Source organism: Gouania willdenowi, chromosome 6 (genome assembly GCF_900634775.1).
Source record: "Gouania willdenowi chromosome 6, fGouWil2.1, whole genome shotgun sequence".
Classification (NCBI taxonomy): Eukaryota; Metazoa; Chordata; class Actinopteri; order Blenniiformes; family Gobiesocidae; genus Gouania; species Gouania willdenowi.
In genome coordinates this window covers 50,102,472-50,115,867 of record NC_041049.1, presented here as the reverse complement: position 1 = coordinate 50,115,867, position 13,396 = coordinate 50,102,472, and the positions used below count along the sequence as shown (strand labels likewise).

Below are 13,396 nucleotides of genomic sequence, written 5' to 3'. Positions count from 1 at the left end.
GGTCTTTAGTTTATTTTTAACTTTCAATATGTTCCATGTCTGCATTTGTCATTTTGATTGACAATAGTAGTGCAATCCTTTAAGGGCCACTTTGTATGTTTTTTCTTGCAAAAAATAACAAAAATGACATTTGTTGTAATGCATAAATGTGACCATCCCTAATCATGTTATACCTGAGTGAGGGGAGGAATAAATGGTAGAAGAGTTAGGGAGGACAGGAATATTTATTTAGTTAGATAAATAAAAGAGTGGGCCCTGTTTGTTTTTCTGACTTTTAAAAGTCACCAAACTTTAACTTTATGCACTAAGTTCAATGTTTCATTCTATGAAACTGACACTTAACCACAGTCATTTTTTATTTTTGAAAAAGATCGGCATCACGAACCACGTAACGAGTATCGTATTATCGTGCGGTAGCCTGAGATTCCCCTCCCTCACCATAATCACACAAACACTCACAGAAACCTAGACTTTACCTGGCTTGAGTCATCAAAAAAAGAGAATAAATGAATGCCTTTAAGTATGACATAACTTTATTTCACTCCTGCCCTGCCCCCTCCCCACAAAATAAATAAACAAATAATACAGTGTGCATAGATCTATTTTTACCGTACATGGGCCACTAGGAACAGGCATGTGCTACAGTTGTTGCAAAGTTGGTTTGCTCAGTCGTCATTGTCATCACGTTACTAGCGATTGCTCGTTTTTGCTTTTTGAAATACGTAGATGCAATAAGCAGATGCAAGTGTAGACGTCTCTGTCCTCTTGTACAATAACATTTTCATGTAAAAATATAAATGGGGACCTATACTGTTACATTTTCAAATGACTACAATATTTTGAAATATATCATTAATCCAAGCCAATATTATTATTATTATTAACAAATTTTCAAAAATAAATTAGAATTGCACTAGGCCAGCAGTTACCACGATGGGAAATCATCCTTTCAACAAGCTCTATATTCTACATTACCACCAGAGGCCACTAAATCACAGATATGATGTCTAAGAGATGAGCATTTTTTTTTTTTTTTATCACAGTCGGGGGCCACATTATCAGCATCCATGTCAGCATTTTAAAGGTTTTTGTGTATTTTTGTTGTCGTTTGGTGTTTTTTTGGGGGTTTTTTTCGGTAATTTTGTGTTTTTTGTGTATTTTTTTTATTTTCATCTTGTATGTTTTTTGGAATTGTTCTGCATATTTTTTGCTGTTGATTTGTTGTGTTTTTCTATAATCCTGTGCATTAACTTTGAGGGCCACATTGGCCGCCAGTTGCCATGGCTGATTAACTCAAATTACATACAGTAAATAAAACTTTATCTTTCAATGAACCTCCAGATATCAGGTACTTTTAACTTCAAATGATACGTTCTGTAAACAGTATTGATAACATATGTTGTGAAAAGGCCAACTTGTAAATAAGATGGAATAGTCAAAATTCTATAAACATTCTTAAATAACAATGGTGGAGTAGCAATAAGAAGGTGTCTTTTTTGTTGTTGTTAAAGACGCCACAAACATGGAGTCTAAGAAAGTGTCTGTACATGTATAGAAACTTGTGAAACATGATGCATTAAGCGCATTCATTATTGCCGCAAATATATACTGTGACATTTTGCATAATAATTGTGCAGACCTCCATAACTCTATTGCATGAGCTACATTTCAACTATTTTCTACTTAAAGGGACTAAGTATTATCAGGGAATTCTAATTTTTTTTAATTTTTTTTTTCTGAAGTCGTGGTGTAGTTACTGTGTAAGTGCATTACTAAGGTCCCGGTCACGTCATCTACTTATTAAAAGGTCATTTATTCATTTTCTCATATGAGATGATCATTATAGCTGTCATATTATATACCCTGCTCTGTAGCACCCTGTTGAAAGATATCACTGCTGGTTGCATTTGTAGGTGAGACTCTGTCAACTGTCATCCTGAGACGTGAATGTGACATTAATTCCAACACTATTATAGTGATTAACCTCCAAATACATGAATATGTGCTTCTTACCTATCTTAAAGGTCACATTCACATTTATTTACATCTACATGTACTAAGACGATGGGTCACCTACATTTTCCCAAATCGTTGTGCTATCTACGAATGTCAGTGAAAAAGATTCTGTGCTAATGTTCTTCTTCTTCTTCCTCTCTAACATTCACCAGCAGCAATAAGCTCCCCTGGTCTCTGAGCCAATGTGCCCCTTCTGCTTTTTTCATCCTCCTCTTCCTCAAAGAGAGTATGGTGTATACCCAGAAGCTGGTGTGTGGCTACTCTGGTCAGAGGCGGTGGTTGAGGTTCTGGGTTTTCTTTGAGAAGGAGCGGCTCTGATTGTGGAGGGGAGGACTTGGGGCTCAGAGCGTCCTCACTGGAGGGAGGGTTGGGGCTCACCCCGTTTACATACGACGTGGTGGGAAGGCTCAGTGAGGACAAGGCAGTGTTGGTTGACTCTGGAGAGCAGACCTTAGTATCTGAAAACAGAAAGATCAAAACAGGTCCATCAAAATACTTAAAAGTTTGTTTTAAGATAGGGTTATGGGGCGGATAATTAACGGTACATTTCCACAGGAACTTAAGCTTGGAAATATTAAAATATATACACTTAGCATGGGAATTATTTATTGGAATTAACCATGAATTTGGAGTAATTTTTAAATAACATTTCAACTAGGGTTGTAAAACTCTAGGAATTTTCAAAGTTGATCACTTTCCATGGGGTTTAATGGAAATTATTGTCATTTTATTTATTTTTACTCCTCTTGTCTGCTGCTGTCAAAGTTACACTACATGTAGTCCAATCTTTTTGCAACAGCTGTGCATGTTTTATTATTGCAATTAAATAAATACATTTATTTTAAACAGGGAAGAGGGAGTCAGGGTAGGACAACGGAAAGGGTAGGGAAGGGGACATTTTAAAAAATTGAAGGTTGGCCTTAAACAGGGATGTTAAATGTAGTTGGGAAAATATATTTTAGCATCATCAAAAAATATCAGCATCAGTTATTTAAGTGACTCCCAGTTTCTGGTTAATTTCAATAAATAATTCCCATGAAGTTTCACAACTTCCCAATATATCTTCCCAAAATTTCTGAGCTTAAGTTCCTATGAAAATTTGCCGGACACGTACCACCCCTTTGGAACTCTATTTTAACGAAAGCAAAACTATAACACACAATGTGGGTTAAGTTAGGGGTGTCCAACTCATTGTTGTTCCAAGTATTTTTAATCGTAAAAGAAATGTGTGTCATTTTAACTATAATTATACTGTACATTTGCTAATGCTTCTTACAGATCACAGAGAATATGCTCAAGACCAAAGCATTCAGTCACAAACATCTGATTCTGGAACTGCACAGTTTAACCAAATGTAATGGATTGCAAAATTATGTCACAGATTAAATTGTTGGATCCTCTGAGGGGCCGAACGGAGCCTTTGGGAATTGAATTTGACACGTGTGTGTGTGATGAGACACACAAGCTTACCCGTGATGGGACCAGACACATGAATAATAGTGTGAGTGCCTTCCAAATACACAGTGTCTATGCTGTGCTCGGAGGGCACAGGCTCTGTGATGGGGGTCACCACCTTAGGCTTTGGTGCTGTCAGCATGTACGGTTGGACGTCCAGGGAGAAATTGCGTGTGTTCTTTTTCTCCATCCCACTTAAATCTGCAAAACAAGAAAAAGACCAAGGACTTTTTTTAAAAGTTCAAATATAATGCACTGATCTAAATTCAATAAATGAGACATTTAAAATGATCAGATATATTCTATATTCATTTTAACTATAATACTGTGACTGAAAAAAGTGAAACACCTTGCTCTCCTCTTTTGTCTACTTGGAGAATTCTTGCTCCAGTTTTCTTTTCTTTTCTTGTTTTTTTAACTAGACTATCCCTGTGGTACAGTATGAGGTGTGCAAAGAAAAATAATGAACATAGATCAACACTATAGCTAACCTTTAGTTGAAGACTGTTGTGTGCTCTTGTTATCCAGAAGAGGTGCCATGAAGCTGTCGGCCACAGTTTTTCTTCTGAGTGGTTTGGGTTTTTCAGCCTTGGTGTTGTTTTCCAAACGTGTGAGGGTTAGGGGTTCCTTTATTATTTACAAAAGACAAACGAGTCATTATCAAAAGAAACATCATTTTGTAATAACAGAGTAATAATAATTTACTCTAAAATCAGTTTTTAGAAGGATTGTACCCTATACTCTCACTGACAGTATAACTCCGAGCTGGGCAACTTTTATGACAGTGGGGGCCACAAAAATGTGATTGAGGGCCACATTATCAACATTTATGTCAACATTTATAAAGCAAGAAATCTCTGTGTGTGTGTGTGTGTGTGTGTGTGTGTGTGTGTGTGTGTGTGTGTGTGTGTGTGTGTGTGTGTGTGTGTGTGTGTGTGTGTGTGTGTGTGTGTGTGTGTGCTCAAATATTTCTGCAGTTCAGGGACAGACAGAGCTGAGACTTTCAACATGGCTGCTGCTTGGTTCAAGGATGTGCGACGTCAGACTTGTTTGGACTGCAATGATACTGTTAATAAATGATTTCATTCAATTGTCCACCGGGAGCGGACAATTTCATGAAATTTTAGAACTGATGACGTCATCACTGTGGATTGAGCCTTTGTTGGCTTCGATCATGCGGCACAGTTGGCCGGGTTAGAGGCAGCCTGTGGACGCACCACAGCCAATCACTCTGTGGGCAGCGGGGAAGAGGATGGACGGTGTAAGGCCGGGGCAGCCTGTCCTGAGTGGAGGCGCTGTGATGGCCCGGGGCTGGAGCGCCATCCGTGTGTGTGTATGTGTGTGTGTGTGTGTGCTATAGGCACCGTGACAGGGTAGCAGAGCTGAAACAGAGGGGCTCGAGGAACGGTGCTTCACGGTGTCCCTTCACTTTTTGCTCGCTTCGGGTGAACCGTGTGTGTGTGTGTTAAATTCAGAATTTGAGTTGCATTAGGAATGAAATGTTTACAAGGTCAGTTTAAAGAGGATTTCACTTTTACTCTGCATTAAAGAGGAATTAAAGCTCCCATGTAAACCATTCATGAAAAAGCTACTTAACTTCCCACTTTTCTATAGCAAGACATAGTTCCTACAGGCACTGCACTAGTTTAGAATAATGACCATTAATGACCTGAGTACTAATATAGGAAAAAACAAAGGGTTTTGTGTGTTTTTGTTGCATATTTGTCTGTAGTTTCGGAATGTATGTATTTTTGTTATATTTTTGTCCGTTGTTTTTGTGTATTTCTGTTATTTCATTGTGTATTTTTGTTGTTTTTTTTTATATTATTTCCAATTTTGTGTGCTTTTGTTGGTTTTTTGGTGCACAAATTATTGTCATTTTGTGTTTCTCTGTTGTATGTATTTTTGTGGTTGTTTTGTACATTTTACAGTTCTTTTGTGTAGTTTTGTAGTCATCCTGTGTGTTTTCGTAGTCATTGTGGTCATTTTAATTGTCCTTTGTGAATTTTTTATTCAGATTTGGTGTATTTTTCTGTAATTACCTCCACTGAACGAGTATGATTTTGGAGATGATCTGAAAGATACTGTAGATACAGTACCTTTACACTTGGCAGATGTTTGCGCTCTCTGAGTGCTCTTGTTTTGTATGTTTTTGGACTTATTTTGTGTTTTTTTTAATTATTTTGCGGGGACAGTACAAAAATATCCCGACTGGCCTGCCAGTTGCCTATGTCTGATATAGCTGATTTATAAAAGGAGACAGACAATTGTTTGCATGAAGCAGTGATACCTTGAATGGCTGTGGGAGAGGATTTGATGATGGGATCCATTTAATTTTCTTTCGAGGTCTTTTGATGACCAGCGGCTCCCCGCCCATATCTCCTATTCTGAGATCGGAGGGATCCATATTTGGATCAATTGTTTGTATACCAGACTCCCTCACAGTGGGTGTAGAATCATGGTTGGACTGTGCAAGTGCAGCCAGCAGCTGCCGGACCACGTTGTCATACATGAGGTCACTCTCGTTTGTAATGAAATCCAGTCGATTGAGGGATTTGATGTGGTCCCTGTTCTCGTTGCAGAACATCGCCAAAATGTTTATGTCGCAGAAAGGAGACTTCTGCCAGCGTCGCCTTGTTTTAATGCCAACTTTATGCAGTTTGTCAAATACAAAGTTGGACTTGCGCACTACAAACAAATGCAGCAAATTAAGGAGAATGATGAGGTTGACGGTGCAGAGCAAGCCGATATCTACTGCTGCCATGATGCGCTGTAGCTGCACAGCAGGCAACTTACAGTTCACCCTCAGCTTCAGCTCCGGGTAGCTGCTAATGTCCGGGGGCTCACCCAGAGCACACGTGAACTCATTCTGTCTCTGGCGGGCGTAGTAGGCGCTCAGGTAGGAAATGGGGATGGAGCTGAGGCAGATGATGGCCATGTGCCGGGCCAGGTACAGCTTTGCAAGAAAGTTACTTTGGCCTCGTCTTTCCAGATATTTCTCAAAAAGATTCTGCTCGGGGCTTTTCTCCTTTTCTGCATTCTCAATGATCTCCCTCCTCTCCCTCTCAGTGATTCCAGGTCCTTTGGATTGGATCTGTTTCTCGATCTTCGGGGCTCGGCCCTCAGCTGCTCGATGATAGCAGTTATCAATCTCTTGAAGCAGAAAGTTGAGTTCTGAAGTGAGCCGTGTTGAGGCGAGGAATTCCCATGCTAGAACAGGAATGTACATGATTCCGGCGAAGGCCAGGAGAGCGTAGGGTAGGAACTTGTGTTCAAATAGCGAAGGCCAAAGTTGAGGCTCCACACCAGGCTCAGCATCACGAAGCTCCGTCCAGCAGTAGCCTCTGGCATACAACGCCTGGTCGCGAGTAAAGTTATGTGGTGTGTAACAGTATATGGACTCCTCTACGTAGAACACAAAGAGAGAGAAAACACTTTAAATCCTTTGTCAAAATATTCAGAAAACAATTCAGGCAAATAATTCATCAAACTTGACATGCACATAAGGTTTTGCAGTGCCACTTCACATATTGCACATAGTGGATATATTACGATACGTTTCTCATCGCAACTTCACTGGAGAGTGTTTTGCAAACCTTGTCTTCATATGAATTCCGACCGCATCAAGTTCTTCAAGGTCTGCAAGTAAAGCTCTCTTTTTGACAGAATGAAAAATATGTGCACGGCTCAGATTGCAAAGATGAGGTTCTGTTTCCTGTCTCTGTTTTTCATGATGGACTCTCTGTCCAGTAAGTGAAGTCTGAGTGATTCAGGGTCGCAGCAAGTTCACGTTTGATCTTTGAAATAAAGAAGTGATTGTCATCAAAACACGGACAATATTGTATATGACTCCTCTTCAGATTCATCTCTCAAAAAAAGTCTTAATACTGAGAACGTGTGTATGTTACTATCACAGCTAACAGTCCCCTTTCTATCTTAAACTTGACTTGTTTGGACATCTACTAGTTTGCTGCTGAAGTTGAAAACTTATTCCAGTTTAATCCTAATTTTTGCTGCAGAGTCTGACTCAGCACTGTGAACCAAACGCTTTTTTCTTGTACTTAAAGACGAGTCAACAGATCCCACATTTTCCTCAATAAGCAACATGATCATACGTTACATCCATATTACATCAGACTATTACTTGTTTTCTTGAATTTCTTTTAATTCTAAGTGATTAAACAAGACAGAACCACATCACGCCTTACCAGTTTTAGTTCTGTATGCAAAGATATGCCAAAAACAAGAGAACTATATTATCTCCACCAATGTTTATTTATTTGTTTGTTTTTCTTTTAGCAGGATTATGTATTATGTAAGTATTTAACATTTAACCAAAGATAGACCTGGATGAAACTGAAAAAACTCTATCTCTCATTCTCTGTTCATAATTGACTGATTTACATGAAGTATGACTCAATTGTGTCGGTTTGGTTCCTCAGTTATCCACCAAGTTTCATCTGGGTCGGATCCAAATTGTGCATTTCATCACAACTGCCCCACCCCCTAATAATAAAGTGGAGGTGCCCATACATTTGGACCTACTGTTTGGCTATTAATGGGGATAGACATTTCTTCCAAGCCTTTAAAGTGTGAATGATGGTACCATGATCAGGATCACTGATCCAGGAAACTGCTAATATCTGGCAAAGATGAGATTTGGTGCTTGGCTGAGCTTTGCTCTCCCTGAGTTATCTTGTTCATTAGTGTATTTCTTACCTGCAAAGTTTCTTGTGAACACCAGGGTAACCAGCAGAATGGGGATGATGACCGTCCCTATGGTAACAACCCGATCAAAGGGCAGTTCCAGTTTGAGCTGCACCATGAGGCCAGCCAGTGCCCCGCCCTTCTCATCCTGCGAGGATCCCGGCAGGATCAGCTCCTTCAGTTTCTCCCCTGCCAGTAGAGCTGTGGCCATGTCTAAGTTTTGATCGAGAATGTTCTGCATCCGGAAATCAAGGGACACTCACCACAACACCCCACTCTACACCCACAGTGAGGCCCACACAGACATGCAGGAACGTGTGGCCAGCTTTAGTCCTTGTTTCCATGGGAGGGAAAGTGTGAAGTCACACATTGTTGTCTTTTTTCTTAAAATCCCACACAGACTACTTTGTGTCAATCACATTGGTTGATCTTGATGAAATCATGGACTTTTCCTTTTGATCCAAGCAGAACATTTGCTGTTGGACGGATCTTCATCAGGAAAAGCGTTGAATGAGTCTTCTCCTATAACACAGAGACCAGATGTGATTTTTTTCCAACAGACAAATTAAAATGAAATAGCTTCACACGACCACAGAAAAGCTTCTTAAACAATGTAAAACTTCACAGAACGCTAAAAAGTGCGAGTCTTACTTTTCCTTTATTTGATTAATAAAATACAAGATTTCCCCACCCCTTCCATTGTCATACCGTGACTCCCTCTTCCCTGTTCCCTTCCCCCTCGCCAAGGTATAACCTTTTATGTTCTCCCTTTAATAAAGTTTGTCTTGCCCTTCGTTAGGGAGGGCTGGTGATGGTCACAATTATGCAATACAATTAATTCATTCATTTTATTGCAATAACAAAACATGCATTGCTGTGGCAAAAAGATTGCACTACATATAGTGTTGGCCTTCGACAGCATGATTTGACAAGGTAGAAAATAAATAAATACAATTTTAAAAAATAGAAGATGAACACTTTTTTTTAAACTTTTAAGCTGGGATTTACTTGAGTATGATTTTTACAAATATTTTTTTTTTTTTATCTTGAACTTTTTTAATTACTCTGTAGAGATAGTGACTGCTACTCCAATTCCTTTCCTGGCTTTTTTCTTGACTGTCGCTTGAATGCATTCTGTTCTTCAGCTTCACACTGGGTTGGCAGGTGACCCCCCCCCTTACACTAATCATTGACATTTGTGACATGTTCTGCCTTTTATGCCTGAGTGTTTCTGCGAGGCACTGCATGTATGCACAGTGTTCGGATCATTATGCAAGAGCTGTGCTGCAGCTATAGTGCCTTCAGAGCATGCTGCTAGCTTCAAGGTTATGTGAATGTCATTTGTGATAAGTGTAAACATAAATCTGATGATAAAGCACTGTAATGTCAGTATATTGGTACTCCTTAACACATAAAAGGGGGAAAAACATCACCAAAAAAAATATGATATAATCAGAGAACACAAATGAAGGTTGATCATGAAGTGATCGCAGGTATCATCAAACTGAGAACAAAGTGTTCCTCCTCTCCTTTCCCCTTGAATGAAGCTCTGAGGCAACTTTATCTCAGAAGAAGGATCAGAGAGGAAGCAAAAGTTTGCATAATTCAGATTTAAAGGGACAGCACCACATTTATTGATGCCAATGGGAGCCAGCACTGCTGATTGTGAACCACTGGCAAAGCTCCAGTCGACTGATTATATGTCTCTCAGCTGGGCGATGCTAAACAGGAGCTTGGAGAGGGAATCCCTTAGTGCTTGGCAGCAACAGCATGGCTATGACAAGTCGAGCTTGCTACAAGGATTCAAGGAGAAGGTTCATTCATCCTTTCATTCCTCCATCCATTGTCCTTCAAACTGTGGCAGAGGAGCAGAGAACGTCAGGGACGGATGCACGTTATCTCAGATTTAGTATGACCACACAAAAAGGAATTCAAGGATGATTTTGAGAAACAAGTTATCAGATACTGTAACTCCTGATCTGCAGTGGTGGAAGTATCATAATAGTCACAGGATATCATCTTACTCATCTAAACCATGTACCGGTAATCTATATTTGTACTTTTAAAATGATTGGTCGCTACTGAATAAGCCCTCAAATTGAAATCTTTAATCTGTATTTTTGTAGCAGTTAACGGTTCAGTGGTTTCCAACCTTTTTTGGATCACGACCCTATCTCAAATTTCTGGCGACCCCAAAGAATCTTTTCTAGACATAGTTTTTGATCTGTGTAACAAATACAGAGCGTAGCCAGGAGTAAAACACAAAGTGACACAAAGTGCCAGCTCAGATATTTTTATACTGTATTTGAATTTGAAAATGAATAATAGTTAAAACAATTTAAAAATAAATGTATTACAGTAATTAACACATTCCAGGCCACCCTATTCAAATTTCAGGCGAACTCACATGGGCTCACGACCCCAAGGTTGATGAACACTGAATTAACCTATTACATAAGGAAATTACATCACTGCTTTTCACTCATTATAAAACAAATTGCCTTCATGTATTATTTCTATATTGAGAGAGATGTTCAATCACGACCCACTACCCACTACCACCTGAGCCACGGGCGACCGTGGCTCAGGTGGTAGTGGGTCGTCTTCTGATCGAGAGGTTGGGGGTTCGATCCCAGTACCTGACTATGTGTCGACGTGTCCTTGAGCAAGACACTGAACCCTAAGTTGCTCCCAGTGGTCGACTAGCGCCTTGCATGGCAGTCCTGTCCCATTGGTGTGTGAATGTGAGAGTGATTGGGTGAATGAGCTGATATGTAAAGCGCTTTGAGACTGCTTCAGTGTGGTGATAAAGCGCTATATAAAATCAAGTCCATTTACCATTTTACCATTTACATTGAGAAATGTGATTGAACATTGATATTTTATACAAGTAAATAAAGTTAAATGCTGCCATTCACGACACATTTAAATGTAAGTTAAAATCAAAGGCGAGCTTTGAGATTTTTGCTAGGGGGATCAAAAGAATACATGAAATTAAATATATAGACCTTCTCGACATTCGGTCCAACCACAATGTGTAACATACACAATAATGCAAAAATGATTAGTAACATAATTGATCATGTCGACTACAAACATTTGTGTCCACACATCGTTTAATGATGTAAATTCTTGATCAGACCGACAGTGACACACATGAACTTCTGGGCGCAGTGTCGCTTCACCATTTACATTGTGAAGAAGAATTGCACAACAGAAGAAGAACCAACCTAAAGTCTCAAAAGTTTCCCAGAAAACTTATACTAAAACAAACACATTACACAATCTACAACAAACAAATTCATATTTATTTTGTACAGTCACTGCGTTTTATGATGCTTAAAATATTTGTACATTATATAAAGAATTGTACATTTTCGAATGATTTTGGGAAAACAAACTCAGCGTATGGTTAAAACGTTCTCTGAGTACTTTATGTCAAAGAGTACTTTGTCATTTTACTTTTGTATCTTTTTGACACCAGTACTTTTACTTGTAATTGAGGTAACAATACTTGTAGCGGTACTTGAGTACAAGTTCCCAGTGCTCTCAGTCTCTGATGGAATACCATGCAGTATTTGCACAGAGTGGGGAGATGATAAAGGTGAAGGAGCTCTGACAGCTTCCAACAGGTCTGTGAGTACAGGACAGGTAAATAATCTCGATCAGGGCATCACATCCACACAGATCACTGTGCACTGTGCACACCCCTATGCAGTCTGCAGGAAGGACACATTTCAGCACCCGAGTAGCGGACAGCTCCCACACAGGACGCCAAAGACATGCTGGTGCACATCACGTGCACTTTAATAAGTGTGTAAGACAAAGGAATGTGTGTGTGATGGAGCAGAGGGAGATGATGGGGGGGGGGATACCTGCAGCTGCTGTCCACCCCCCCACCTCCACACTCTGCTCCGATGATGACAATGAGGGGAAAGAACGAGGACTCACTCACCGTGTGTTGGTGGATGCTGGCGGCACGCTGAGAGTTAATCTGCAGTGCGGACCGGCAGCTCAGCTCCAGCTTGTATCCGTTCCGATCACACCGGTTTGTTCCGCCTTCAGCCCCCCAGCTTCCTCCAACACCCCCCCCCCCATCGCGTCGCATCCTTCTCAGGAGGAGAGGAGACACCACATCATCACATGAGATCAGATCTGTGTACGAGTTCATCACATCACATAACACAGCCTACACATTGAATTAATAAGGTCTACTGAACAATACAGAGATGGTTTTATTCAGCAACATTACTGGCATTTGTTTACATGTTTATTTTATATGTACCGGTATACAGAGGGTGAGCCACAATTATTCTTTTTGAAATTGTCTATCAGAAACCTGCATTTGTTTCCATATTTTGCCAAATTATTTGGGTCCAAATTTTATGCAAATAATTTGATATTTAGAGGTTGCACAAGACACTTGAAAATTGCTCCATAATAACGTGCGAACCAAATAAAAAAAGGCATATGGGGAAATTTGTGGTTTTGTTCTGCAAAAAAAAAGTTGAAACTTGCATAGTTGTTACTTGGCAAATCCAGCAACCACTGTGGCTTTGCTGATGGAGTTTTGAGAGAAACACATTGTGCAGGTGTGGACAAAATCACTCATTTTACTTCCATATTTCTTAGTATACATATATATATATATATAGTATATATATTAAAACCCTGCATTATATAACCTAATCCTGTCTTACTTACATATTTGCTATGGCTTTTACCTTAAAAAAAATATAAAAAGTGAAATAAACAACAAATAATTAGACCAATTATTTTTTTTTTTTCTATTTAAAGTTAAAAATGTGCCTCTGCAAATAGAACGCAAACACAGAAACGGCTACTCTAAAATTAATACCAAATTATTTTATTTTATATATATAATCTGTGCATGAACTTTGCATAACAACAACAAGTGCAAAGAAAAGACCATTTAGAACAGTCTACATATAGCCCAGATCTAAGATATGGACTTTTACTATTGTAATATATTGTTGCACGATATATATTGTCCCACCTTTAATAAACATATGTGTTGCATGTTCATATGTAATTCTTTGAGTATGACAGCAGATCTAAAACATGCAGCATTGCATCACCACCAAACACCAAACAGGAGGAGAATTTTAGGACTCGACAAAGTGAGGATAGTTACAGGGAAAATAATAGCAAACCAATAACATAATAGGATTTTGAGAAACAAGAGAGTTGAGAGTGG

The 13,396-nt window shown here is 39.3% G+C and overlaps 1 protein-coding gene across 1 annotated transcript; it reads right to left on the bottom strand.

The window, feature by feature from the left end:
- Window positions 1–1,109: 1,109 nt before the first annotated feature.
- panx2 (pannexin 2) lies at window positions 1,110–12,256 on the bottom strand. The gene is made up of 6 exons (XM_028450837.1): window positions 12,134–12,256; window positions 8,191–8,700; window positions 5,762–6,876; window positions 3,963–4,098; window positions 3,487–3,672; window positions 1,110–2,474 (listed from the first exon to the last, which is right to left on the bottom strand). Exons 2-6 carry the CDS (start codon window positions 8,417–8,419, stop codon window positions 2,155–2,157), a joined length of 1,986 nt encoding a protein of 661 aa, XP_028306638.1. The 5' UTR covers window positions 8,420–8,700; window positions 12,134–12,256; the 3' UTR covers window positions 1,110–2,154.
- Window positions 12,257–13,396: the final 1,140 nt, after the last annotated feature.

What these genes read in the sequence shown, in the direction of transcription:
- panx2 (XM_028450837.1), bottom strand. Translation starts at nt 8,419, where the DNA reads ATGCAGAACATTCTCGATCAAAACTTAGACATGGCCACAGCTCTACTG. An exon ending in CTCTCCCACAGCCATTCAAG is followed by an intron (nt 4,099 to 5,761) that starts GTATCACTGCTT and finishes TAAATAATAAAG; the next exon opens with GAACCCCTAACCCTCACACG. An exon ending in TGTGTCTGGTCCCATCACGG is followed by an intron (nt 2,475 to 3,486) that starts GTAAGCTTGTGT and finishes TTCTGTTTTCAG; the next exon opens with ATACTAAGGTCTGCTCTCCA.